This window comes from Apodemus sylvaticus, chromosome 13, assembly GCF_947179515.1.
Source record: "Apodemus sylvaticus chromosome 13, mApoSyl1.1, whole genome shotgun sequence".
Lineage (NCBI taxonomy): Eukaryota > Metazoa > Chordata > Mammalia > Rodentia > Muridae > Apodemus > Apodemus sylvaticus.
The window spans coordinates 18,149,712-18,176,538 of NC_067484.1; the positions used below are offsets into that span (position 1 = coordinate 18,149,712).

At 40.5% G+C, this 26,827-nt stretch overlaps 1 protein-coding gene across 1 annotated transcript in view; it reads left to right on the forward strand.

Annotated features, from left to right (window-relative positions):
- The window catches only part of Setbp1 (SET binding protein 1), a 350,541-nt gene extending 324,199 nt beyond the window's left edge, over positions 1–26,342 (forward strand). Inside the window, exon 6 of the mRNA XM_052155405.1 lies at positions 21,096–26,342. Coding sequence (XP_052011365.1) covers positions 21,096–21,706 — 611 coding nt within the window. The 3' untranslated portion in view covers positions 21,707–26,342. The remainder of the gene's footprint in view (positions 1–21,095) is intronic.
- The last annotated feature ends 485 nt before the right edge of the window (positions 26,343–26,827 follow it).

Here is a 26,827-nt window from a genome sequence, read left to right on the forward strand (position 1 = left end):
TTGGTGCTGCCATTGGTGCAGTGACAATTAGTCTCATCATTACTATCTATTTTCTACCTTTAATTTTTTCTTATGAACACAACCTATGTATCATTTGAATGCTAATGTAAGATGGCTCTTCCCTAGTACTCAATTTATATGTATTCTGCCCACTCAGAGTCGTTGAACACCACTGCTTCCCTGGCTTCTCACAAGCCCACTGTCCATTGATCTCTACATTTGGTACAGTACACCCACACCTGCCATTGGACTGAATCCAGTCTTCATTTATCAGACCTCATTTAACCTTTAAAAACCTCAGATTTTAGTGTTGAGTTGGAAAGAAGATAAATGAAGGTTAAATATTGGTTCAGATATATTTGACAACCACTTTCTGAGAAAATGGGAAAACTAATGACTGTAAACAGACACTCTAGCTTCATACCAATTAGTACAGTGAAATAATGCCTATATCTTCTATAAGTCTTAGAAATACAATCATTTGATAATGTTTGGAGGAAACATTGGAATACCTCATCTGCTTATCCAATAATGTCAGCCTGGTCTCTGGTGACCTCATGGAAAAGCTATTTTTATGTAATGAGTCTTAGACCCTGGAAAAAATTGCTCAGTGGTTAGGAATGCCTGCTCTGCAACAATCAGGACTGGAGTTCAAATCCCTCTCATGCATGTAAAAAGCCAGCGTGACTATGCATACCTGTAACTCCAGCATTAGTTAGCTGAGCTAGGTTGAACCCAGGGCTCACTGGCTGGCAACCTAGCTGAAAGAACAAGTTTCTGGTTCAGTGAGGCCAGGCCTTAAGGCAAGAAGTCATAGAGAAAGATATCTCATGTCCTGCCTGGAGGCACTGACAAGCCATACACTTAAATCCATGGAGCACACACACACACAATTAGTCTTACCCAATATAAACATATGCTTTTTCAGAGACTCAGAGGAAAAACAGGATGCATAAGTATGTTCCATCACTTAGAGCTTACAGAGAATTTCCATCATCAGCCAGTCTGTGAATGACTGATGATGGAATTGCCTTGACCTATGCTGTACTTGATTTTACACTGTAGCTGCAATATAGGTTTTCCTTGGCATGGATCACTCCATATTTAGATTTTTGCCTCATTCAATGTATATTAGACAGTCTATAAGCATGCTAGACCCGTGCAATGCAAGGAACGCCCCGAGCACTGCTATTGAGCAGTCCTCTAACACGGTATGTTAGGAAGAACCTTTGTGTGGTGCTGGTGCATAATAGATACTCAATAAATACATCTGGATCTAGTCTAACTAATTATTTTTCTCTCCAAAACTGAGATCTTTGAGAAAAAAAATTAAAAAGAAGAAGATGGAAGCTTTAATGACAGGTTTGAAAATGCGGCATCTCTAAGAAATTTAACTCAATTTGTCTCTGAATGCATCATGCAGATAATGCTCCAACGTCCTCATGCCACAGTCAGACCCTCTTAAACATAGAGTAATGATAATAACACATTTTATCTTATTCCCAGTGATAGTATCATTCACGCCTCCATTGAAGCCCAGTGGGAGGTTTGGCTGTGAAGGCATCAGGCACAGGGGGAGTCAGGTGCGATTATTGTAATAAGGGCGCCACACTCCAAGAATGTGGAAAGGAAAACCTCCCATACGTGAAGTGATTTCTATTAAGATACTCGTATCAAATATTCAAGCTCTTCTTTCTAAATGGAAGAGAGAGGAGAGGGCTCTTCCAGGGGCAGATTATATGCAGGGCAGAAAGAAAAGGCACAAATGTTTTATGACCAGTGTTGAGATGAAAGTGCAGTTCCTGCCCTGTTCACTGGCTTTTTCTAGTTCTAGAAGTCTAATTAGATTGTTGATTTAATGGTGGTGAGATAATTTAGTGGCAACTGAAAGCAACTATGTTAATGAGAAGGGGCATAGCACTTTGGGTTTCCTGTAATTAACAGAGAGGGTGATTTTTTTTAAGAATCTCAGTTCCTGTGAAGTTGGGATAGTGCGCCCAACTGTTGAGAGAGGGACAAAGTCTTTCCTGCTTATTGCTGCAGAGATGGCCCCAGGCAACGTGGAAGAAATGTGTAATGATGGTCATTAAGAATGATCTTGAGTGGTCCAGGCAAGCTGCAGGCAGCTGAAGAAAGCAGAGTCAGAGATGGGATGGAGAGAGAGAGAGAGAGAGAGATAGAGAGAGAGAGACAGAGACAGACAGAGACAGAGAAAGACAGAGACAGAGAGACAGAGAGAGACAGAGACAGAGGCAGAGACAGAGACAGAGACACAGAGAGAGACACACAGAGAGAGAATATAAGGATTATGAGACAATGAATGCAGATTTATGTACCTCTGGCTCTCTGCTGTGGTCCCATCAGGGACATCTTTCTCCTGCTGGTTGTCCCCGGGAAAGACCAGATAAGACTTTGTTGGTTAGAATAGACCAACAAGGACCTTTGCCTACCTCCTCATGATATAAGTAAAAACAAATGAAGTATAGAGAGGTGAGGAGTATTACCTGATTGGGAAGCTGGAGTCTTCCACCTCACTGAGGTGAGGTGGAAATCAAGGGTGGGATTGCTGTGGGGTCCTCATCACAGTACCACAGTCCATTTCAGTTCTTCTCATACAAGTGTGGGGGACTTATTGGTGCCTCTAAGTTTCCTCATTAGTAAAAAGAACGCAAAATCACTTCTGCATTTTTTGTGTCAAAGGAGAAGTGAAGAAACAGCTCAATGTACTCATCAGTGCCAACAGAGATGGTCCTGTTAGGAAAGAGAGTTGGATAAACACTGGCCATAGTTTTAAAAAGGCAGGCACAGTGGCACTCATCCAAAATGCCTATGCTGGGAGGACCTAAAGAGACCTGGGGTTCATGGGCCAGCTAATAGGTCACAGTAAGTCAGATAGTTTAAGCCCAGTGACACTCCATGTCTCAAGAAAATAAGGTGGGCCTCAGAGCCTACACAGACATACACACACACTTGAATGCATGCCTCTACATACGTGAGTATACCCTCACACACACAAACATGTATGCACACACACATGCAAAAATACCCTTCATGTATCTAATGCTTAATACACAGGTACTTAATGACACTTCATGTGTCCAGAACGACGTCATGTCCTGCCCCGATTTATCATGCTACGCAGCTCAGATCGTATCATCAGTCATCACTTAGAAAACTAGTCCATCCTTGCTTCCCTTTCCAAGAATTCTAACCCCAGGCCACACTCTATATCGTTGTAGGCATTTGGTATATCAAACTCATCCTCATGCCACATCCCTAGGTACATAAATATTTAATTATTCGTTACAAAATCAGCCTGTTAGGCAGCTGCCAGAACTCAACCCTATGATTGGCATAGTCAAGTGCAAAGTCAGCTCCAGCTCCTGAGGACCTTAGATACTCTTAAGGAACATTATTAGATCTATCTGACTCAAAAACATAAGAGGATTGGTAATATTTGAAATGAATAGAGTAAAGAAGATTCTGACATAGGACCAGGGTGGCCAGCTGCTGTGGATGCAGCCTGGAGATGCAACTACATATTGTTGCCTGCAGTAGCCAGAGGCATTCTTTCCAGAGACTGTAGCTTGGAGGAAGCCAGATTCTAGATTTCACTTGAGTAAAGTTTCAGGACTAGTCAGTACGGGGCAGGCATTGATTCTACTAAGAAAGGATTTTTGACAGAATTCAACCTGAGGTTTCATAGAAAGATGCTGAGGGAGAGGATAAGATATCCCCACAAGTGTAGATGTGGCTTTTTTCAAGAAAGTCACATTAATTGCCTTCACAGGACCCACCCATGTATAGCATTTGGGGGTTTAGATTATGTGGTAATTCCTGAGGCACATTGGGTAGGATTATAACTGCCAAGACACCCCAGATCACTAGGATTATGTAGGATTGAGGATGTTTCCATTTTAAACAAAGGTTGATAGACTTGTTTGTGACATCCAAGAAAATACCTGGGAAAAGAGTAAACACATACTAAAAATCATGTATGCTCAGTCTGGACCATGCTATAGTGCCGTTTAAACATTCTGAGTTGACCTGGGCATATACCCAGAGGAATCCCCAGCATGTAATAAGGATACATGCTCCACTATGTTCATAGCAGCCCTATTTATAATTGCCAGAAGCTGGAAAGAACCCAGGTATCCCTCAACAGAAGAGTGGATGCAAAAAAATGTGGTATATATACACAATGGAGTACTATTCAGCCATTAGAAACAATGAATTCATGAAATTCTTAGGCAAATGGATGGAGCTGGAGAACATCATACTAAGTGAGGTAACCCAGACTCAAAAGATCAATCATGGTATGCACTCACTAATAAGTGGATATTAACCTAGAAAACTGGAATACCCAAAACATAGTCCACACATCAAATGAGGTACAAGAAGAACAGAGGAGTGGCCCCTTGTTCTGGAAAGACTCAGTGAAGCAGTATAGGGCAAAACCAGAACAGGGAAGTGGGAAGGGGTGGGTGGGAGAACAGGGGGAGGGAAGGGGGCTTATGGGACTTTGGGGAAGTGCGGGGCTAGGAAAGGGGAAATCATTTGAAATGTAAATAAAAAATATATCAAATTAAAAAAAAAGAAAGCCAAAAAAAAAAATTCTGAGTTGAAAAGATGTATGCAGAAAAGGAATCAGGTCTCTGTGTCAGCATCCTTACAACAGGTGCAGTTAACTGTGCTTGGGAGAGACTTCAGCTGGACTCTGGACTGGGGGCTCCTTTCCATTACTGTCCTCCTTAATTTCTCTTCTCTTTCCATCCTGCCCGACTATCATTCCACACTTAGCAGTTACTCCCTCCTAGCTTCATGGTGCTGGCAGAGCCTGAGCACAGGAAGAGCAGGAGCAGAGAGTTGCAGTTCACAGGACTCATTTGCAGTCTTTCTCAGATATCTTAGTTTCTGTCTGTCTCAGTATCTGTCTTGGCTTCTGTCTGGGTATATAGAAATATCACGAGAATGAAAGAGAAACTTGGGATCTAACTAGAGAGCAGTTTACATTATAGCATAAGACACACTGATCATTCTCAGAAGCAGGCAATGAAAGCCAAAGGGGAGCTGTGGGGAACATGGTGTAGAATGCTCTGATCTGTTAAGTTAATCAAGAATGGTGAGGAGTTTGAAACTCAGATATGTGTCCCATCTGGTAGCAAATGGTTGGAAAACAATATATTGAAGCCATTATATGGAGACTATTTTTCTGGAGTTGACTATGTCCTCCATCTCTAACCACCACCTTCCTTTATGATTCTAACCAGTTTCCTGCAGTTGACTATGATTACTCTTAGCTAAACCAACATAGCATCAAATTGCTTCTAAACACCTGTTTATGTATTCTCTCTTGCTATTCTCCTTGATTGGCATCTCTTTACAGTGAACAACAGTGAATGCAGACTCTTGGCTAATAAAGGTGCTGAGAAATGATGGTTATATGTGAAGCCATACTCAGGACATTTACACCATCCCCTCTTAGGCTTGTGGAATGTCACAAGAGAAATCAAAGGAAGAATATAAGCTCTGGGGGACAAGGATTTGTCTACAAAATTCCATCTTGTGGTTATAATGTGCAATCCTAGACTCACAGCATCAAAGGTTACCTGCACTGTGTCTTCACAAGACTGAACCTATCAGTAGCCTTTTATTGAGAGAGTTTACTTTGGGAGAAAGATTAAATGTACTCACTAATGAGCCTACTAGGCTCCATTGGAAAGTTTCAAACCCATGGCCAATCTGAAGGCCCTGTTTAAAATCAGTGGGTCATACAATACAATAAATACATGAACAGGGAGAAATAGATTCCTATTTCCCTTCCCATGGGGAAGATGACCTGAGGCCGTGCTAGCTGGATGAGGTGATAATCACTCCAGAGGCAGAGGCAGGTCTTTGTCAGCAGTGAGAGCTGTTAAGGAAGGTTGGGGTGGAGTAATCCAAATTCACATATATACTTGTGAAATTAATAAACAAATATAACTTCAAACTTCAAAAATCATTTTAAATTTATGTGTATACATATGCATGCATACATACAAACAAATGTGTTGAGTTTCTCATCTGAAATGCTTAGAACTGGAAGTATTTTAGATTTGGGATATTTTAATTTTATATATATATTCTCTATAGGGAATCATGAAGATATAGAAAGTGGATCAAAACAGTGTTCAGGATCTTTAATCCAACAGAAATGTTGTGTAACTTGCAGGAATATTTTTGATTAACTATGGAATTGTGGAATTAAAGAGGCCTCTGACATAAATTGGGACTAGTGTGACAGCATAGTCAACAGTAAAAGTTGATAAAGAAATTCAGATTCTCTCATGTTTTCTCATTTCTTGACTTCTTTTCAATCCTAACAAAAGATAATATACAACTGTCTATGAAGTAAAGCAGTGTTACCTGGCTATGGTGGCATATGTAATCAGGAGGCAGAAACAGGGAAATCACTAGAAATTCAAGAAATGGAAGGAAGGAAGGAAGGAAGGAAGGAAAAGAAGGGAGGGAGGGAGAAGAGAGAGAGAGAGAGAGAGAGAGAGAGAGAGAGAGAGAGAGCTGTCTGAATTGTTAGGTCAGTGATTTGTTACATACAAGTTCTTCCTGGGGAAGCAGTTGACCCTTAGAGGTCTTAGTTTCCATCTCTGTAAGTAGGGCTGCTGAGGTACCCCAGGGGTCACTGTCACATATGACGTAGCTCTGCCTATGTTTTACCTAAATCTGAGTTCCTTCCCTTTCTCCCCTCGTTTCCATTTAAGGGCAAGAAGAATGCATCCCACTTGCCTTGTATAGTGTAAGACACAGCGTAGCAGACATAGTCACTGAGCATGAGCGCAATCGCTCACATCTCCACCAACAAAGAGAAAGCACCCTTTTTCTCCCTTCCCCCCCAGTCCAGATGCCTAATGTTTAATCTGTTCTTATAATGACTATTGGAACAAATCCCTTTAGTCTGTCTTATGAAGTCTGCTTTTGAAGGGGTCCCAGGAAAGAACTCAGGTATTTTCCACTTCTCATAGAAAAAAAAAATTTTAACCTGTCGGAAGAATCTTCCTGCCTGAGGATTCCATTCCCTTAAATACTTCTATGCCAAGAGACGCCAGATGGTCGTTATAATACCTAGAAAAAGTGAAGTTACGCTTGTGTGAGTGCGCGCTTGCCGTGAACAGTTTCAATGATAGAAAGGGTATTGATGGTGAGAAATGAAACTGTGTAATGGTCTCAGCAAAGTTTGTGTACACTACATGGCCTGCATTCAGGATTTGCCCCAGAGGCATGGCAGAACCCAGAACAAAAGAGACGCACACTATTGTCTGTCATTTCATCAAGGGAGTCAGATCCACAGCCCAAGTTGCTGTGGGCTGGGCATTGCTGGGAGCTGGGCAACAGTTTCATTGCTCGAAAACATTCTTCCTGGAGATGCTGTCCCATCATGCCTGAAGGTATTTGAGGATGTTCTTTGAAATCTACTTTTGTTAGTACTTAGGACTCCACAATCCTGGTATTTTTCTCATGCAAGTTGCCAGAGCTAAGTGCTTTGGGTTTTACATATGGAAAGTTCATTTTGGCTGTGTAATTAATAGGAAGCAGACTTTAGAAGCTGATGATCCAGGCCCTTATTTACACAAGAGCATATGCCTGTGTTTTGTTCATGAGTCACTCTCTGACTCTGTGCATTGTAACGTTGAATTTGTTTACACTAACTTTTCCTAGAAGCCAAGCCTATGGTTTAGTAGCCAGTAACTTAGTCTCTAAATGAAAAGAGGTGAATGAACTTTTTTCCTCTCAAACTGTCGAGAATCTGAAATTAGTGAGCAAAGTATTTGCTCTGTTTTCCCTCTGAGCCAAGGAGTGAGCTGTACTCTTTTCCCAAGCAGACTATGAGTATAATTTTCAGAATATGAATGTATGTCAAAATATGAATGTATGTCAACTAGTCGTGACAACATATGATTTCCCTCCTTTCAACGAGAATTACAATTTGGGCCCAAATGTTTGGCAATGAATAAAAAAAAAAAAAAAAACTGTCCATGGCGGAGGCTATGTGTGTGCTGGAACAGCAGGATTCACGGAAAATTTTGGTACATCCCTCCTTCTCTGGGAACCTGAAACTGTTCTTTGAACATCTATTTATTTTTTTAAGGCGCCAATCCCCTGCCTGCCCCTCTCCCTTTCCTTTTCCTCTCTTCCTTACTCCCCACCCCCATGTATAAGCTTTTTTTATATGAATTTTGGGAAGGCTGTTTTAGATGTGAATAACTTCTTGGTGTTAGATAGTCAGTAAGAAGACTCTTAGTTTCCATCAATATATAACTTTATTAAAGATTCAAGCTGGTTTCTTAGTGACTTGTAATGTGTTACACACTTTGTCTATTCCTGACCCCTATTTCTCCCATAGAGTAGACTGGTGTCAGTCTTGTGTTCACATGGCTAAGACCCCAACCTTAAGGACTCTCCCAGGAACGTGACAAACCACTGAGATGTGTGAGGCTCCCCTTTAAAACGTGCTTCTTCTGATCTCCCTCCAAGCAGCCTTTCTTCCCCATGACCAGGATCTGCCAAGTTGATGCTGAGTTCTGGATTAGGACTGGGTCAGCAATGACTTCAAATTAGTTAGCTGAGTTTCATGTTAGTCACTGGGAGAAAGGCAAAGAATTTAGTGCCTGGCTCGGTGCCTGGCTCAACATGGGACTCCTTCAATATTTGTTCTGTGAATGAATGAGAAAAGCTAACACACGGTCCTGGTTCAGTGGGAAGACATGGCAGAAGAGGGAGGATAAATATCGATTAATTCTACAATGCAAATACAGGACAGCTTATATCAGCGCTGTTAGAGAGAAGCCAGCAATGTAACGGGAGAAGAAAGGTTAACATTTAAATGGAAGGCCAGGGACAGTGTTTAAAAAGATGACTTACTGGGAACTTTTAAAGACTGGGTAGGATTTACTAACATGTAGCATATTGATTTGAAAATCATAAAAGTTTGAAAAAGCTTTGATATTCAATTATAAATGAATTCCAGGGGAGATTCGCAAGCACTGGAATCAAAAGGAACATTATTTAGTTTTGTGTTTTCCCCCTCACTAGGATAGGAGAGCTGCCTTTGGGTAAAAGAACGTTACCTTCCTATCTACCACCAGAGGCAATATCCTCTCTGACACTTGCAGAAATAATAGAATTGGACACACACCTGTAGGCCATGCCGAGTTTATTGTTTCTGGGCTTCATCCATCATCTGCTAAGCAGACAAATGCAACAGCATGGGAAAATGTAAAGAAATGGGTGTAATTGTGTATTGTTGTGATGAAGAGTGCAAAGATATTTTATTGTATAGACTGATATTTTAATAAAAATGGCGTGCATTTGAGTTATTTGAGTCAAGCCCACAAGAGTGAAAAGGGCAGTCATTAACTTTGACATTATTCACCTCTTTGAAAAGGAAAGGCCTCAAAACTTGGCAGGGGTAGAAATGAAGATTAATGTGGTTCAAAACTCAGATTATCGGTACCAATAAAATTGAACTTTGCAAATTTAAATGAAAGGTTTACAGCTATGCTCAGGAACATTTCCACAGCAGCATTTGGGTCTGATGGCAGTGTATGTGAAAACATTTAAGGGGGCTGTCGTTGCCTTCATTTTCTATGAGCCAATAGTATGTGTGCTATTGAAAATGTGCAGTCTTTTTCAAGTGTGGCCTTCATTAATATAAGTGTTGTACTTTTTGATTAAAGAAATTAATCAGCTCAAATCTTTGGTACTAAACACTTTATATATGCCAAATTTGTTTAATTTTTGGGTACTAATTTGAGAAGCAATTTAGCAGACTTTTAAGTCTCTAGAGGAGAGTCATGATAATGGAATGCAGTATAGAACTGATCTTGTAGAAAACACAGATGAAGCATTTGAGGATGTCACATCTAGAACAGAAATTATCTGCTGGCATGAGCCCTTTTGCAGATCATGATCAGGAAGTACCAATTTCTCCAAAAGAATAAGAGCTTTACCTAAAGCCAGAGAACTGTGGGATGATGATTTAAGACTAGAAGCCCAGTTCCTCCCAATTTTCAAGTCACTGTCTATGGAATCACCAGCAGTAAACCTGAGGATTGTGTAAGCAAGTTTATTTTTTTCAAACCAGAAATAAAGCAAGGCCTGTAGTTTCTTGCTATTCATAAACTTCAGGCATGGTCAGCAAGAATTTTCTTCACCTCAGCACACAAAGTTGAGATGTACAACTATTTCTAAAGTCACCCTGGTGCATGTTTTGTTTTCCTTTCATTCTTTTCAAAATACAGAAGAGGAAAAATAACTCACTGTTGAGTGAAAACATGCATGTAAAATGTCACATTACATGCAACATCAATTTATGGTTAAAGATAATACCACAGCAGATTTTAGAGAGGAAAAAGAAATAGCTCTTTTGGGAGACTGTGTCTAACCTTGCTCTTTACTTAACTGCAAACTAGGAGACTTAACTGGTGCAGCTCAGTCACAGAAACAGTTTGGCCTGGACTTCACCTCTCCCCAGCTTTCCCAGTTGTTTAGTCCAGACTTCTTTATCTTTGGTCCCGTTTCAGTGCTGGAAATCGAATCTAGGATCAATCTCACCATGGAATTTTAGATACTCTTGACTCAATTTTTTTGCCCAAGAATTTTTATGCAACTGCAGGCTCATAGGTATGCAAATTGAAGATTTGCAGATGATAAATCATAAAGAAATTTATTTTAAAACAGTTCTTTTATGTCACAATTTACAATTTATTAAAGACAAAGGCAAGTTTATGTCTTCATAAGGCAAATATCCTAGTCTATTTTTACATAGACTTGACTCCCATTTGAGTATTTGATATGTTCAGATGAAGAACAACTTCAACATTTCTCACTGTTGAGCGATATTTCCATCAATGCTGAAAACACTGATTTACATCAATACATAGTATGAAATGGTGGAAGTCTGTCTACGGTATATCAGAATGACTAGAAAGTCTGTCCTAATTCCCAGTCAAAAGTCATTGAATGGATTTTTTTTATGACACCCAAGTCAGCAATTCAAAGCAAATTTTGAAATCGAGCCTTCAAACATAACACAGTTCAATAACTAATACAAAATAAATATACTAATTTGATGATGATATACATTATTTGCCCAGGAATGACAGTGAGGAAATGTTGAAAATATTTTCTGTAACTATGTCATGATGCTTCTTTGAGTGCCGAAACCTGTATGCACAATATAAACAATGCAATTCATACCGCACAGCTGCCTCAACTCTGAGCTCATATCTTTCAGAAAGCACATCTTTGATTGTGTGTGCTGTGACATCCTGTGCAATCCAAGGCACACATGTGAGTTCGGAACCAAGGTTGCAGGGACATAAACTACCCTATGCATGTGAAAGGATTCATTACTCATTTGACTCTCCGTGATTGTTGTTGGATGTGCAGAAACCTTCTACTGTTGACATTATTTAATTTTCTTTCTGTGATGATAATATAATGACATCTTACCATTCTATTACCTTCCTTCAAACTCTCCTATAGACCCTTCCCACTCCTTTTCACAGCCCCCATATTCAGATATCAGGACACAGATTGGGGGTCCCAGCTGGCAGTTAAGAAGCCGGAGTCTATTCACGGTTGTGGGCTTGATCCATGCCTCAACAAAAGCCGTTTACTGAAATAGCATGGGGTTTAGTGGCTCTCTGGTTTCCTTCAGTTTGCAATTGCTGTTTCTTCCAATTCACTACTTAACAAAAGCCCAGGCAGCCACTCCAGACTCCAGACAAGTTTTGCTTTGTTTTGCTTATCAGAAAAGTTCTCTTGCCAGTGCATAGTAGGCAATCTGGGATGCATCTGACGGGGCTCTGGTGAACATGCACGGGAGCTACAGGCTTCTCTTGCTCGTCATCCAACTTTCTTGAATCAATCAAAATCCCGCTGTCTTCTTTAAAGCACTCATACCAATGTTCTTGTTAGGCTCAGACTTTCTCTCAACTACATTACTGCTACCTTTATTTATTTATTCAAAGCCTCAGGTGATTCTGTTCCCAACCTATAAACTCATCAGTGCTTGGCTTTGTATCATCATGTCCAATGAAGTCAAGTATTTTGGAAACAGAGAGATCAGGACTTCAACATTGCCTAAGCAAATGAAGGATGTCAGCCTCAAAATCGTGCCTATTTGGTGTCTCATTTCACACGCTCTGTGAGGCTACAGAAGTCCTCTGATAGCTGTGCAATTTCCTGAAGTTCAGTTAGTGATGAACGAGAGAATCTATAGATAACTGTTGTCCAGGCTTAGCCTCTAGGAATTTATAGTGTGTCAGGAACTGATAACCAACATAGACTACCAGGCTGGAGCTGTGCTATCAGTTCTAAGGACCCGGCATTTCTATTCATCCTCAAGAAAATTTGGGTACTTCCTAGACATGAGCTTGGAGAAAGATAAGATCTGGAGTTAAAATGCTAAGTGACTGAATAAATGCTGTATAATATTTTTAAGCACATAAAAACTTTAGGGTAGTAAACTCCAACTGTTTTTCATCCTGCGACATCACTAGGAGTAGTCATCCTGTTAAATGCATATTTAGAACATGTTTCCCTTTCAAGACATAAACGTTGAAGGGATGAAATAATTCACATATAAATGACTTTCTCAAAATAATTCCACATTTCATTTAATGGATTCTATCAATGAAACAAAAGGACTCTGTTGCTATTAAATTTTTCTACCAATTCTTCAATTTTAGCAATGGTTTAAGGAACACAAACAGACTGGGTTTGCATGCAATATTTATTTAATTCCCATTTGTTTTCACACTTCTAATAATATAATTTGAAGATCTGATTTTTTCCATGTCTCTTATTGGTAGAAGTAGGTTATGAGGGTAGATATGGGCCCAAAGAAGAAAAACATGGCTGTACTTAAGTAATAACATTTCTTCATTCTCAACATCAATTAGACAAGATTTGCTCAGGAAAATTGTGAGCATTTTATTTTATTAAAGGTTAGGTAATCTTGGAAACCAGAAGGAATTGCCCTTTGTAATTAGTTCAAACATCCGAATGTTGTCTAGGAGAATTGACAGATCTATTCAGTTGACTCTGCTTGTACAAAGCTTTAAGTGTTCAGATTTAAGGGGTCTTTTAATAGGTTATCATTTAATAACTTATCATTTTCAGGAACAAAATTACTAAATAATGAATAAATTTCCAAGCAATTAGCAAAAGTGTTCTTTCCATAGTAGGAGTATTTTTGTTTTGTTCTGTTTTATTCAAACAATTACTTTGTGATCTATAGAAGCCTTATCCTGTAGAGAAACTAAGTGTTCTGTTATGTTTTAGCAACTCTGAGGTGGCATTCATCACAACCCATGGATACACCAAACCATGAATATGTATCAAACTCTTATTTTATAAAGAAAGTTGTCCAAATTAGAAGTCATTTTATACAGTCTGCAGTGAGAAACAAGATAACTTACTGTAACATAAAATATCCCCTGGGTGTTCTTTATCTCATCATAAAGTACTTTGAACTTTTTTGTTTAAAATTCTTGTCTTACTAAAATTAACCTCAAGGGCTGAGGAGCCTTAACATTCAGAATACAGGCTTGACTGACAGCACATGAACACAGTGAGCTTGTAAGATGTTCCATTGACCCCTCAATACCTATACACTTACTTCTTTTCCTTGAAACTTTAAGTCAAATTACAGCAGATGTATGTGCAGGCCAAGTGAGGACATCATTCTGGTCCCATATATAATTCATTAGAATGCTTCATTTAATTCTTAATTTTCAGATAAAACATTGATAATGTGAACATAAATTATTAATGCAGTAATCCTGCAGCCAAATAAATTTGATTCCTCTTAGGGAAATGTGTTACCCACTGGGAATCTAGAGAGGGACAGAGGAGTTAGACAATAGGCAAGATGCTGGGAGCAGGAGAACACGAGGCAAGGCTCTACATTGCGAGCATCATTAATGTCTATGGGAAGACACGGGCAGCTGCTCAATGCCACCGCTTGCTCTCTGGTGTCATCTCCTACTTCAGATAAAGGTGAACATTCAGTAACTCCACACTCCACTCCTTTTCATCTCCCATCAGGCAAACTACTCTGTGTGTAAAATGACAGCAGAGCTGAAAACCTCTAAGCCGTTATACTTGAGAAAGGATGGTCTTTCACAGTATATACCAAGCTCATCATGTCTTCAAAGAAACACCAAATTACAAGATAATTTTAAGGAAAAAAAATAGTGGAGAACATGCCCCATCATCATACATGAATATAATACATTCTAATTACTCTCATGTCCACCAGTGTTTGGCTTCTTCCAACTTCCATCGATTTCTTCTCCTCCTGACACATGCCTATCCCAAATCATGTCTATTTGGTTTTGCAGTTATTTATTAGTGATCTATTGAATTTAACCAAGGCTTCAATAGATTTAGAGCTACCCATCAGAGCTTGTTGGGCTTACCAGTGGGTACACAACTAAGGACAGTTTTTTTCCCAGAATTTATTCTTAGCTAATAGTTCAACAGATAGAGGTAGCATTCCATACGTGTCTTCCTTATTTACCTCCAGCTGTTGACAGGTCTAGTTCTGGGCATGCCCCATGAAGATAACTCTTGTAGCTATGTGGCTATCGTGGTCATGGGTGTGTCACACCCAGAAAACTGCACATTTGCAGTTTGTTTTCCCTATTTCCCATTCTTATATTCCTTCTTCCCCTCCTCTTGAGTCTTTAGTGGTATAAATGTCTTGTTTATGGGTGAGAACTACACCAACCCCTATTCTGAGCACCTTGAACAGCCAAGAATCTCTGTTTTCCCTGCTGTTCAGTGCAAAAAGAAAGTTCCCTGATTAAAGCGGAAAGTAGCATTTGCTTATGGGTATAAACATACTGATTTTAAAGGTGATTTAATACCATTTTAATTTAACAAAACAACACTAGGAAATTTCTCTCCGAGAGCTTTTGACATTCTAGCAATGTGCTGTTGTTTTGTTTTGTTTTTCTAAATTTACAATACCAAGCATGAGTGCCCACCTGTTGAATCAGCCCTAAATCCAATTTCTAAATGTGAAGAGCAGTACTCTCTAGAACTTTTAGTATCCAGCAGCTATTCAACTGTTCCTTTCCCTGTATGAGCTCAACCAAAAGAAATAAATTGTCCTTTTCTAAAGAATCTTTTAAGGCCAGGACTATAGATGGTTAATTTAAATTCAAAGATGGAAGAAGAAATTGTATATGCCAAGGCTGGTTGTCACATACTTCCCATGAAGTAATACAAAACATCATTAAAACAAATTTAAAAATCATTACTGATACAAATTCAAGTGCTGCAACCTCAGAAAGTACAGGAGGGATATGTGATCTATGGAAAGAACCTTCTAACATACATCAAACCATAAATCAATACACACCAAAGCTCTCTTTACTAGTGAAGGCTAACAGTGTTCCAACTGTATTTATCCTGAAAGTCTTCCCCCAAATTGACCACAGCTCCCTTTAGGGCTATTCAGAACCATAAAAAAATTCTCCTAAGGATTCCATGAATAAATCTGCCTCAGTAACAACTCACCCAAACCTGTCTTATATAGCTAGACTATGCCATTAATATGAACAAGATATAGTCTAACAATATCAGAACCAATTTCTAGAGTTTTCTAAATAACCAAGGCGTTGTAGCTAGCCCCAACTCGACTCACAGTGCTGACACTAGATCTGAAAGTCCAGGGACAAGAATCACTGCTAAGCCCATTCTTCCTTTATCATGAATGATGTAAGAAAATCAACAAATGCTGATAACCTGGATCTCTGAAAATGGGAATGAAGAGGTATCTAACTCTGGACCAACAGCATCTTGGTTATTTGCTTGGCAATTTGGGGGATTTAGAAAATGATTTCCATTGCAGCTATAAAGAAATAAATTTGTGTTTTGCCTGGGTCTTTCATAATTATTCTGTAAGCGTAGCAAATAGGAAGCAAGGCAGAGGACAATGACAGGAAAGAGGGCAAATATGGAATCAATCTTTGCAGCAAGATCCCAGAAATTACTGTCCAATAATGAAACAATTTGAAGAGAGGAAAAAATCTGTAAACATTTAGAGGGGCACAGGAATCATGAGCAATAAGGAGAAAGATTTGTGAATATCAATCCTTGCCAAGTCCAAAACACTCTTCTCCCCAGTCTGAGATTTCAAATTTATTAGAGGAGAAATAGATTTTAGAAAGCCATCCCACATTTTGCAAAGGCAATTGATAATAAACGTAGGAAAGAATTATGGCAATCTTTAAATCCAGAAAAAAAACTTGAAAACCATTTAGTTCATTGGCCCTGGATAAAACATATGAAGATACCCAGAAGCATGAAATGACTCATACTGAGTAGTTCACCTTCATTTCTACCAGTCCTGCACAAGGCCACATCAGCTCTGCTCCATTCTGTCCTTCATCTGCAGGAACACTGTCTCTGAACTGAAAGTTTGAAAATAAGCATAAGTGCAAAATAAGATTCAGGTGTTCTGCACATGTAGAAACCTCAAGTATCATAGTATACAGAAGAAAGGGATATTGGAAATACTCAGTGTCAAATAGAGGTTAGCTTATGGCATGGGTATGTGATTGTCACAACATAAACCTGAGAACTTCATCATTGTCCCATACCATTAAGTCAGAAGGCAGTAACCAGTGTGACTTCAGAGAAATAGTGAATCTTTCATTCTCCCAAAACTCTGTGAATAGAACCCTTAGGAATTTAAGAACAGAAAATGTCCTTACTGTAGCCAAGGATCCACAATATGCCAGATACCTCAAGATAGTTCGAGTGAGTGTTACAGTGACAGCAATCAGAGACAAGATGATCTCAGAAGGACTGGACCCAGAGCTGCTGGAGAAGCCAGATGCTCTGGTGCCTGATAGCGAAAGCGAGAAAGCCATAGAAGAAAGTTCAGGTAGTGACTCTTCTTTCAGTGACTAAGCTGGATTGTGAGAATCACATAGAATGGGGAAGAACATATTTACATTCTTGGAAAGAGCCTAAGCTCTAGCCCTCAGTGATAAAAATCACCAAATACTACCCCAACCTTTCTCTGTTTAATAATAATAATAATAATTTATAATCTTTCAATATGGTTTGTTGATAAATAAAATGCTCTGAAATTAAAAAAATAAAAGAATATGAGAAATCTAGCTTTCTCCTGTCCCAAGAGTCAAAGAAATGCATGGTTGCCACATATCCTTCATAATTTTAAGCTTGTAGTTCAAAAACCATCAAGCATGTACCAAGCCAAAGTAGCATTCTTATACCTCATATACTGTTTCTCAGCTTCAGCAATGTCAGCTCTTCATCAATCACAACTCAGCAATGCTTCTGCCTTCTTTCTCTCTTCCTCTTTGGAAGCCAGTTTCAGATGGTTTCATATGAGACAAAGCAATGAGAAGTTAAAAGTTGATACTAATACAGTGATTACACCGAAAAAAGAAAAACCTAACAATTATACAAAGCAATGCCTAGGTAGGGCTTAACTTAAATTTTATCTCAGAGCCTCTTTTTAAACAATGTTATTAAAATGCTAGCCAAATAAGATCGTTTTATACCCCCCCATGATTTTATAATTACTTTTACACTCATCCAAATCATTTTTTTTGAGACACCAGTCATTTAACTTGAATTCCCAACAGTCTTTAGTTATTGACTGAATCTCCAAGTGTTATTTGTCATTGGCATTTTACAGTCTTTCAGTCAACCGCCATCCTGTCCAAGAAGGAGCCATTAGGCGCATAGTAACTATTTACACTTAATGGTGTAATCACCATCATAGTAGCTAGCTACCTTTGAATGGTAGTTGCCATATAATATAGTATAATATAATATAATATAATATATAGCCAGTAAAAATGAAGTTTGAGACTGAACCTAGTGTCAGTGATGGTACCAGGAACCTGAAATATTTGCAGGTTGTTGGCGGTGTATAAGTTGGCACCATCATTTTGGACAGCGATGGGGCAGTAGCTGCTACAGTTGAAGGTATGCAGTGCCCTAGCCACTGCATGTCAGGACTGACTCCCTCACTTATATGTAGTAAGAGTCACTGCTAGCTGGTGTGGTGGGGTATAAACCATTTTCATATTTTTCTTTTTCATTCTTTTTTTTTTTGAGACAGGGTCTTAATGTCCTCCAGCTGTTGTAGAACCCAGGACTTAGCCAAGGATTCCCTTAACTTCCTGATCAGCCCACCTGAATGAGTGCTGGAGTTACAGGTGTGCACCAACACAGGGGCTTCCAATAAAGAACATTTTTAACACTCAACAACTTCTGCTGGGCAGCCCCAGTTTAAAAGCTTTGTAACCTTCTATGAGGTAACTTTGGAGGAAAATCAATATTGGAAACTCTCCCTTCACCAAGTCTTTCATTCACTATTGATTTCCCTCCCAGTGAGCACTGTGAGCTTTTCATTCGGATCCTGAAGATGAAAAAAAATCCAAAGATATGCATCTTTAACTTTGCAAAATGGTTTATTTATTTAAAAGAAAATTTTGCAATTTGAATTTTTCATTCGACATTTTAAATGTAGTCATACTGCTTAGCTTATAAGTGTCTCATTCCTATATATTTGTATATGCGCCTACTATCTCACTATGTCATCATTGGCTCATTAGCTTTCGCTCAGTGTTTATGTTTTCTTCATTCTATAGCATTCACTGACGTTGGAGGGGTCCTCTTCTAAGTCTTTTTGACTCTTATTACACATAAGTGAGGGAGTCAGCTCTGACATGCAGTGACTAGGGCACTGAGACTGCATACCTTCAACTGTAGCAGATACTGCCCCATCGCTGTCCAATATGATGGTGCCAATTTATACCCTGCCAACAACCGGCAAATGTTTCATCACTGACACTAGGTTCAGCCTCAAACTTCATTTTTACTGGCTATCTATTATACTTGCCCCCATACGAGTGGGCACCTAGCTCATAAAAGCATTTCTGCCGAGTTTTACTCAGATAATACAACTAATAAAATTACCTGGTGTTTAGACCTAGCTGTGCTATAGGTCTGTAAAATTAGCATCTTGGTATTGTGGGTTGTACATCAGGTAGCTCCTGGATAGATGGTATAAACCACAGAAAGTGCAAACTGCAGATTGATGCCCAGAGCCTTGTGGCATATTTCTAACTATTCAGAATCTCTAGGCCTGAAGTGCATTGCTTGTCTCTAACAAGGCCTGATAAGAAACTCCTGAACCTTCCATTGGCGACTGTTGCCTTCGGAATCCAAAGTAGAACATTTCCCAAGGCCGTGACTGGAAGGCAGCCAGGATTAGTCGCATTTGCCATCCAGGAAGCAACTTTCAATCCTGTCCATTCAGGAGGCGCGGTGCGTGGCCTGTGAGCTTCATAAAGCCACACGAGGGACTGATAATTGAGCCACCTTTCTTTTTACAAGACTGACTACAAAAGTTTTATTTTTATAGTGAGAAGCTCACTCCGGGCTTTGTTCTATTTTGATCTTTATAACTTATTTTAAAGATCGCTCAGTAGTTATTCACTGCTCAGTCAGTCTAGCTGACCCTTGGCCAAAAGCAGTGGCAGTTTGACCTGGCCTATGGAACTCAGCGCTTCCCGCTCCATGAGGCTGGTCGCATAAATAACTTCAAATAAAACCCTCCTGGAAGTCTGTGATGGGCCACAGCATGAGGGAGAAGCGGGGCACCATGGAAAGAATGAAGTGGGAGTTGCCAAGAATTCTGAGAGCGGTGGCAAAGTGTTAAGCATATTTTTCCATGTCTCCCTTAAGATATTTATCCTTTCAACTAATAGATGAAAAAATAATAACTGGACCACACGAGAAAACAACACAGTAAAATGGAAAAAAAAACGGCCCCTTTAGAGTTCAGTCTTTTAAGTGGGCTTCTTTGGGACAAATCGCAGCAGAGAAGAATTCAGTGAGGAGACACTTAAGTCTGCAAATGGCTAGGAGTCAGCACAAAAAATGAGTAGCGTGCCGGCGCTTGGGTGCAGGTACGCATGCGCAGGTCCAGCTGCACGTTTGCCAGGACCCAGGTACTACACGCTTGTGTTCCTGCTCACAGACAATAACGGGAGAGTGGACTGAGGGCGAAAGGCTGGCTATGTCTTGAAGCCATTCACACTTTATGGTGTCTGAACTTCAAAACGAAGCAGTTCTGAGGGCCATTTAGTGGCACAGTACAGGACTTCCTGAGAAGTTAGGCTCATAAAATAGAGGCGCATCTGGCCAGCAGCACATGAAAAGGGCCCTTTGCAAACAACTATTCAGCAGGGGAGTGTAAACCATTGAGAAACACCTGGCGGATATTGCCCTTGAGGTTCCCAGAGGGTGAAGGTCAGGAAGAAGTTGGTTAATTGGGCATCATCAGGTCACTTGACAACTCCAAGAGGCTGGTGGGGAAAATATTAAGGGACCACACCTTCCCAACCAGGGTGTTCAGGCACAATCCCCTCACAGTATGAGCTCGTTGAATGATGTGGGTGGGCTGCGTGTAACCGTTCAAGGTCAGACAAAGGGTTATCAACTAATGCTTAATTGAATTGGGTCAAATGTCAAACGGCTAAATTAAAGAATGAAAGAAAAAAGAAGGAAGGAAAGAAGGAAGGAAGGAAAGAAAGAAAGAAAGAAAGAAAGAAAGAAAGAAAGAAAGAAAGAAAGAAAGAAAGAAAGAAAGAAAGAAATATAAAGCTTATATTGTACTTTCTATCAGTGCTTCTGAGACTGTAGAGAGACCTGAACCTCAGTTTTCTTATTTTTAAAAGAGGAGGGTGGAGGGAGTCAAGCCTCCTTTCAGAGCACTCAGCATGGCCGAGGCAAAGGATCCAAAGTTTAAGGACAACCTGCCCTGCATAAGAAGATCCTGCCTCATAAGATAGTGAAATAAAATACCAATCACAGTGTTTTGCAAAACTGTGAGGATTGAAATAATTTAAATAATGCTTTGTACACCTGACACAGTCAGCCAATGTTTAGTTTTGTTATTTTCTGTTTAAATAGAGAAGCAATATATGGAGGGCATTGTGTGCCGAGCTCAACCTCTCCCCTCTTGTCTCCTGCAGCCAGCTCCTCCCTGAAGAAGAGATTCAAGAGACGGGAGATCGAAGCCATCCAATGCGAAGTGCGGAAGATGTGCCATTACACCAAGCTTCTGTCCACCAAGAAGAACCTGGACCACGTAAACAAGATCCTGAAGGCCAAGCGGCTGCAGAGACAATCAAAGACCGGCAACAACTTTGTCAAGAAGAGGCGAGGCCGGCCTCGGAAGCAGCCCTCGCAGTTCGATGAGGACTCCAGAGACCAAATGCCGGTGCTGGAAAAGTGCATCGACCTACCCAGCAAGCGAGGCCAGAAGCCCAGCCTGAGTCCCCTCGCGCTGGAACCAGCCTCGGGCCAGGATGCAGTGATGGCCACCATCGAGGCTGTCATCCACATGGCTCGGGAGGCACCGCCACTGCCGCCGCCGCCACCCCCACCACTGCCGCCGCCCCCACCTCCACCACCACCGCCCCCACCGCTGCCCAAGACTGCTCGGGGCGGGAAGAGGAAACACAGACCGCAGCCCCCAGCGCAGCCCCCGCAGCCCCCGCAGCAGCCCCTTCCCCAGGAAGAGGAGGTGAAGGCCAAAAGGCCACGGAAGTCCCGAGCCAGCGAGAGTGATGCCCTTCCCTAGGGCAAGCCTGGGTAGCAGGATCCGGGCAGGGACTGATGTGGGGGAGCACAGCAGCCAGGGTGGGGCTGACACCCAGCCGCAGGGACACCCCGCTCCTCTCTACAACTGGTGGGCAGGATGGGCAGAGGGCAGGGTGGAGTTATAGGGAGCTCTTAGGGTAGTGGAACGAGGGGACCCCCTCCAAAAAAAAAGAAAAGAAAAAAGAAAAAAAAGTAACTGCTGCTGCTGTTCAGTGGCAGGAACCTCGCGGGGGCTGCAGAAGATGGAGAAAGGGAGAAACGCAAGCAAGCCGGTGCTCAATGAAGGCCACCTGACCTTCCTCACCCCAGGTGTGCCCTTGATTCCGATTTCCTTTGCTGGTCAGAAAAAAATTAAATGGGAAACACCATTAGCAAACATTCCAAGGGGGAGCAAACCTGCGAATTTACCAGCTGGCTTCTTGTAAGCCACTTCTGCATAATTGGTTTATATTTCTTTTGGTTTGCAAACTCCGCTAGGCTTTGGGGCACCAACATCATCTTCAAGTGACCCGAGAGATGAATCTTTCCGTTAACAGCACAGCTGCTCAGATGGAATCTTGTGATCAGAAGATGGAATTGGACTGATAGGCGACCTTAGATCTGCTCGTGTTCCTGTCTCGTACACTGATTTTGCATTGTCTTTTTCTGCTTTTCCTTTGTGTTGTATTTTCATGTACTCCCGTTAACTTGCTGCCTTCAACTTTGTGGTACACATCTAAACAAGGTGAACTTTACCCGCGTTGTAAAGTACACTCTTCGAATCCTGCCTCAAGGAACCGGTTTTGAATCCCAATCATTGTGAAAAATACTCAGTACAGTTGGGAAGCTTTTTAATAAACGACTCAGAGCAGCCAAGAGATATGTCAACCCAAGTGTCAGCCAGGTTATTTTTTTACTTAAAACATATCAGTGGCAAATAGGCAGGAAAAATGGTTTTAATACCCCCCCCAGCAAGTGGAATAACTGATAAGCCACCAAAAATCAAAATCCCACACCCACCAGAAAGAAAACTATTTAGCAAGGCCTTGGTACCTGATTATTCCCAGGCAAAGAGCTGTTGTAGGTTGTTAAGAAAAAAGAAACAAAGACAATAGAAGTCCATTATCTCTTAATAATTATTCCTTAAAATCGAAGGGGAGTAAGTGTTCTTATCTAAAATAAATATAAAAGTATTCAAAGGGTATCACCACTCCAATTGTATCAAGCCACCTTGGACAAAGTATCCAAATTGTGGTTGCCTTAATATACTAAAACATTGCTGTACATAATGTAATTATAAATCTATCAGTCTGCATGGATGCAAACTGTGTGTGACAAATCGTCTTTGAAATGTTCAATTTCAACTGTACATTTCTCATCCAAGTTGTACTCTAGCCTCTGGTTTAGTGTGGACAGATATTCTGTCTGTCATCCATTTCCACAGCCCAAGTTTGGACTTAACCCACTGCCGTAGATGTTGTTAAAAGTCAGATGTGGAAATTTCAAATGAGTATTCTCAATTTCCTCCCTTACTCCTCCCCTTCTTCAAGACATCAAATCCCTGGCATCAAAGCTTATATAAAGAGAGACACATTTTCTAAGGAGAATTAGGATACTGGGGGTTACCTCCGAATTAAGATTCTTTACAGAAAGTCGAGACCAGCTAAGAAACTGCATTATCACTTCAGAACACAGGCTCTCCTTCTCAGAGAGAGATGGAACTTTTGGGGAAACATAAGTGAATAAGTGTGTAGTATTACTGAAGGAATTTTGAAAGTCCAAGTTAATAAGCTTATAAATACACCACTGAGTTGTGGCACCAACAGTTGCTTGGAATTACAGAGCCATCCTGTTCTGCACTGTCGAAATGGACTTCATGTCATCTGCAGCCTGTTTGGTCAGCCTCTTTTAATTCTAGCAATACATACATTTAAAGGACTGTGCTTATTTCAAGCTTTTATCCTAGATACTCAGTTTGTGACCTGGGTTGACCTATGGCATTTCACACCATTTGAACAGCAAAATCTAAACAGCCATTTTCAATCTGTCACTCCCAAGCCATGTCTGAGTAGCTCCAAAGTCACAGGGAGGAAGGTCTATATCATCCCCCTTCCCCCCAACCATTGCTACGAAAGAGCAGCCATTTCCATTCCAATTAAGCCATAAAAAGGGTTCTCTTCCTGACGGACTTTGAAAACCATTTCTTTCTTCCCTCCTTCATTCTTGTGGTGTAGAGTCTCCCAACCCAATCTATAAGCAGTCTAAACCTTCCTACAAAAGAGAGAAATCTGGTGCTTAATAAACCTCAAGGGACATCCATCATTTGATTGGCACTAACCTTCGATCAATGATTAGCTCAAAAAGAAGTTTGGGTTAGAATTTCCAAAAGAGTAAAAAGATTCAGTGGAAATACAGTGGATCTGCCACTTAATGCATGAATTGGCGTGTATTATTATCTGTGAGTTAAATGTGAGTCACACGGAAATCCTTGCATGCAAGCTCTGAGAACTGTTTGGAAGACTAGAGGACCAAAGACTGTCATGGTGAACACCAGCTAACTATATAAGCAAGCCCATCCATGCGTACGGAGGTTCCCTACCACCCAGTGACTTCCTCACTGCTGCATCTGGTTTTCTCTTGTTTTTCATGGACGTGATTGCTACAACTATGTCTGTATTCCCTAACTACACCCTTAACCTCTGCTTTGTTGCCCAGACCCCTCCACGAAGCCAGTTGAATTTCCACATCTAAGTGGTTTTACAGCCAGAAAGAGAACCCAGCTCTTGATTCAAAGTATGGGGGTTCTTATCCACACAATACTGCCTTCTGGGGATGCATTTCTATTCTGAGAGGGGTTGCTTAGCAACCTCAAGACTCCATTTACAGACCCACAAAACATTTTGTAATGATCCCTTGCTTTTATTCTCAATTTTTTCCTTCTTTTTAGAATACTTCTTCAGCAAGTAGGTAGAGACCCGCTTACAGTATCAGGAGACCAATTAGAAATGAGAAGGTAAACATAGATGCTCAAGCTCCTTAGAGGTGCTGATGGGTCTTTAATCCACCTTACGAAGGGACTAGAAAGCCATTTGCTTTTTGACCCCTCATCTCAAATGAGAGGAACAGAAGTTTAACTTCTTCAAATAGCCCAGCTGTGGCTATCAGCCAAGGAAGAGAGGTCATAGGAAGGGAAAGCGTGGAAGGTCCCTCTGTGCTTTGGCAAGACCAGGACTCAGCAGTCAGTGGCGGCCTAGAGAACGTGACTAAAGGCTGGCAGTAGACAGGTGTGTAAACTCGGCTGCCCTCTGCAGTGGGAGGCCATGTACAATAGCAGTCAAAATGTGTATTCAGCACATTGCTGTATCTATACATATGATAAGCAAGTGGTGACAGAATTATAGTAGAAGGTGATATATTATAAGCAGATCATAATGGATTTGGTATTAAGACTTAAGCAGAAAAATCTTACTCCTGGCTTGTTACTCAACAATATTCAGATTTTTTTGCCCTATCACTAGGAAGGTTGACCTGGGAACGGTCTAAAAGTCTATACAGATATTTCCAAAGCCTTTAAATGCCAACTGTAGCATAGAGGGGGAGTGGCAGGAGCCGAAATGCCTCAAAAGCCATTTAAGTGTTATGTCACAGGATTTTCAGTCCTACTCATTATGTAAAAGTACATAAATATAGACATTTTTCTCAACACTACCCTATCGTATCACAATGGTCCAAATGCCAGCGCTTACAGATAATGTCATCACAGTGCCTAGAAACTCAAACTGTAATATACCGTAGCATCTTCTTGGTGTTTCTTCATGTTTTTTTTCCACAAAGCAAGGCTCCCTCTGCCTCGTGTTTCTAAGAGAGTTCACCCCACTGAGGAGCCTGCCTTCCCTGTTGGACTCTGTCACTTGGGGAACAGTCATAGAAGCACATATTAACCAAGGAAGAAACTTCCTGGATATCTGTCTCCCACGTGCCCAGGTATAATAAACACTAAAGAGGGGGAAACCGAAGAGCTGCCAACTGGTCAATCTGGAAGGGTGCTTCTGCCCTGGATTGGTGTCTTTCTTTTTCTTCCTTTTTTAAAAAGAAATCTATTTCTTAAATAATAATAAATGCACATGATGTGTTAAATATGTACATATATATTTCAAAAAATGGGCACAAGATTGTCTTACAAGTCCTTCTGGCTAATTTTTAGTTTGTATTCATAAGTGGTTTTTAAAAGCCTTTTTTAAAGTGTAATTTGCATGTTCTACTTTGATTGTATGTAAACATATTTTAGAACAAAAATGTATTTGTATTTTATTGAATATAGAGGCAAGAAAAATTGTACATTGTTTGAAATGTTCTTTTGTAACAGTTTTTATTCATAAAGCATTTTTGTACATTTAAATGAACATGGACTTGCTGTCATTTGAGGCGTAGCGACATCTGGCATGCTTCACTGTCATGCTCTCCCATGGTCTTAGATGTTGGGTTTTAAACATTTTTTTTTCTAAAAGAAAGTTCAGTCTCTTTCGCTACCAGATCAGGTTAGCACAGTACAGAGCACTTAACTATTAAAAAAAAAAAGTTGATCCTATTCATATGTTATTCATTGTGTGAAATTAAAGACATTCAATTCCGTCTAACATGAGTTGTGGATTCTTTTCTTTTCTTTTCCATCTGGTTCACATCAGTAGGCAGTTTAATAGCCTTTGAGGGTCTCTTCTCACACCAAGTGGATGCCCAATCATTGACAAATGCTTAACCCAACTTCTGTCTCTGGGAAATACACTGAAGACAAAATTTGAGTCCTATTTGCAGGGTTTTTATGTTCAGAAAATATTTTCCTACCTGGATATCCTGCAAAGGTTGATGCAGAGCAGTGCAGATTTCCTCCTAGCAACCAATCTCAGTATGTTGGAGACCTATCTTAGCCTAAGGTTTTAGCAAAGAAAACATCTGGATGGGAATGGAGGTCTCATCCCAGATTGTCTGTGGTTTCATTCATGTTCCTGAAAAAAGAGTCCCTGTCTGGACTATAAGCGCTACTCTAATGATAGGAAAGAAAAACTTTGTAATAACGCCACTTACTGCTCACCTACTGTTACCTACACTGTATACCTTTGCGTCT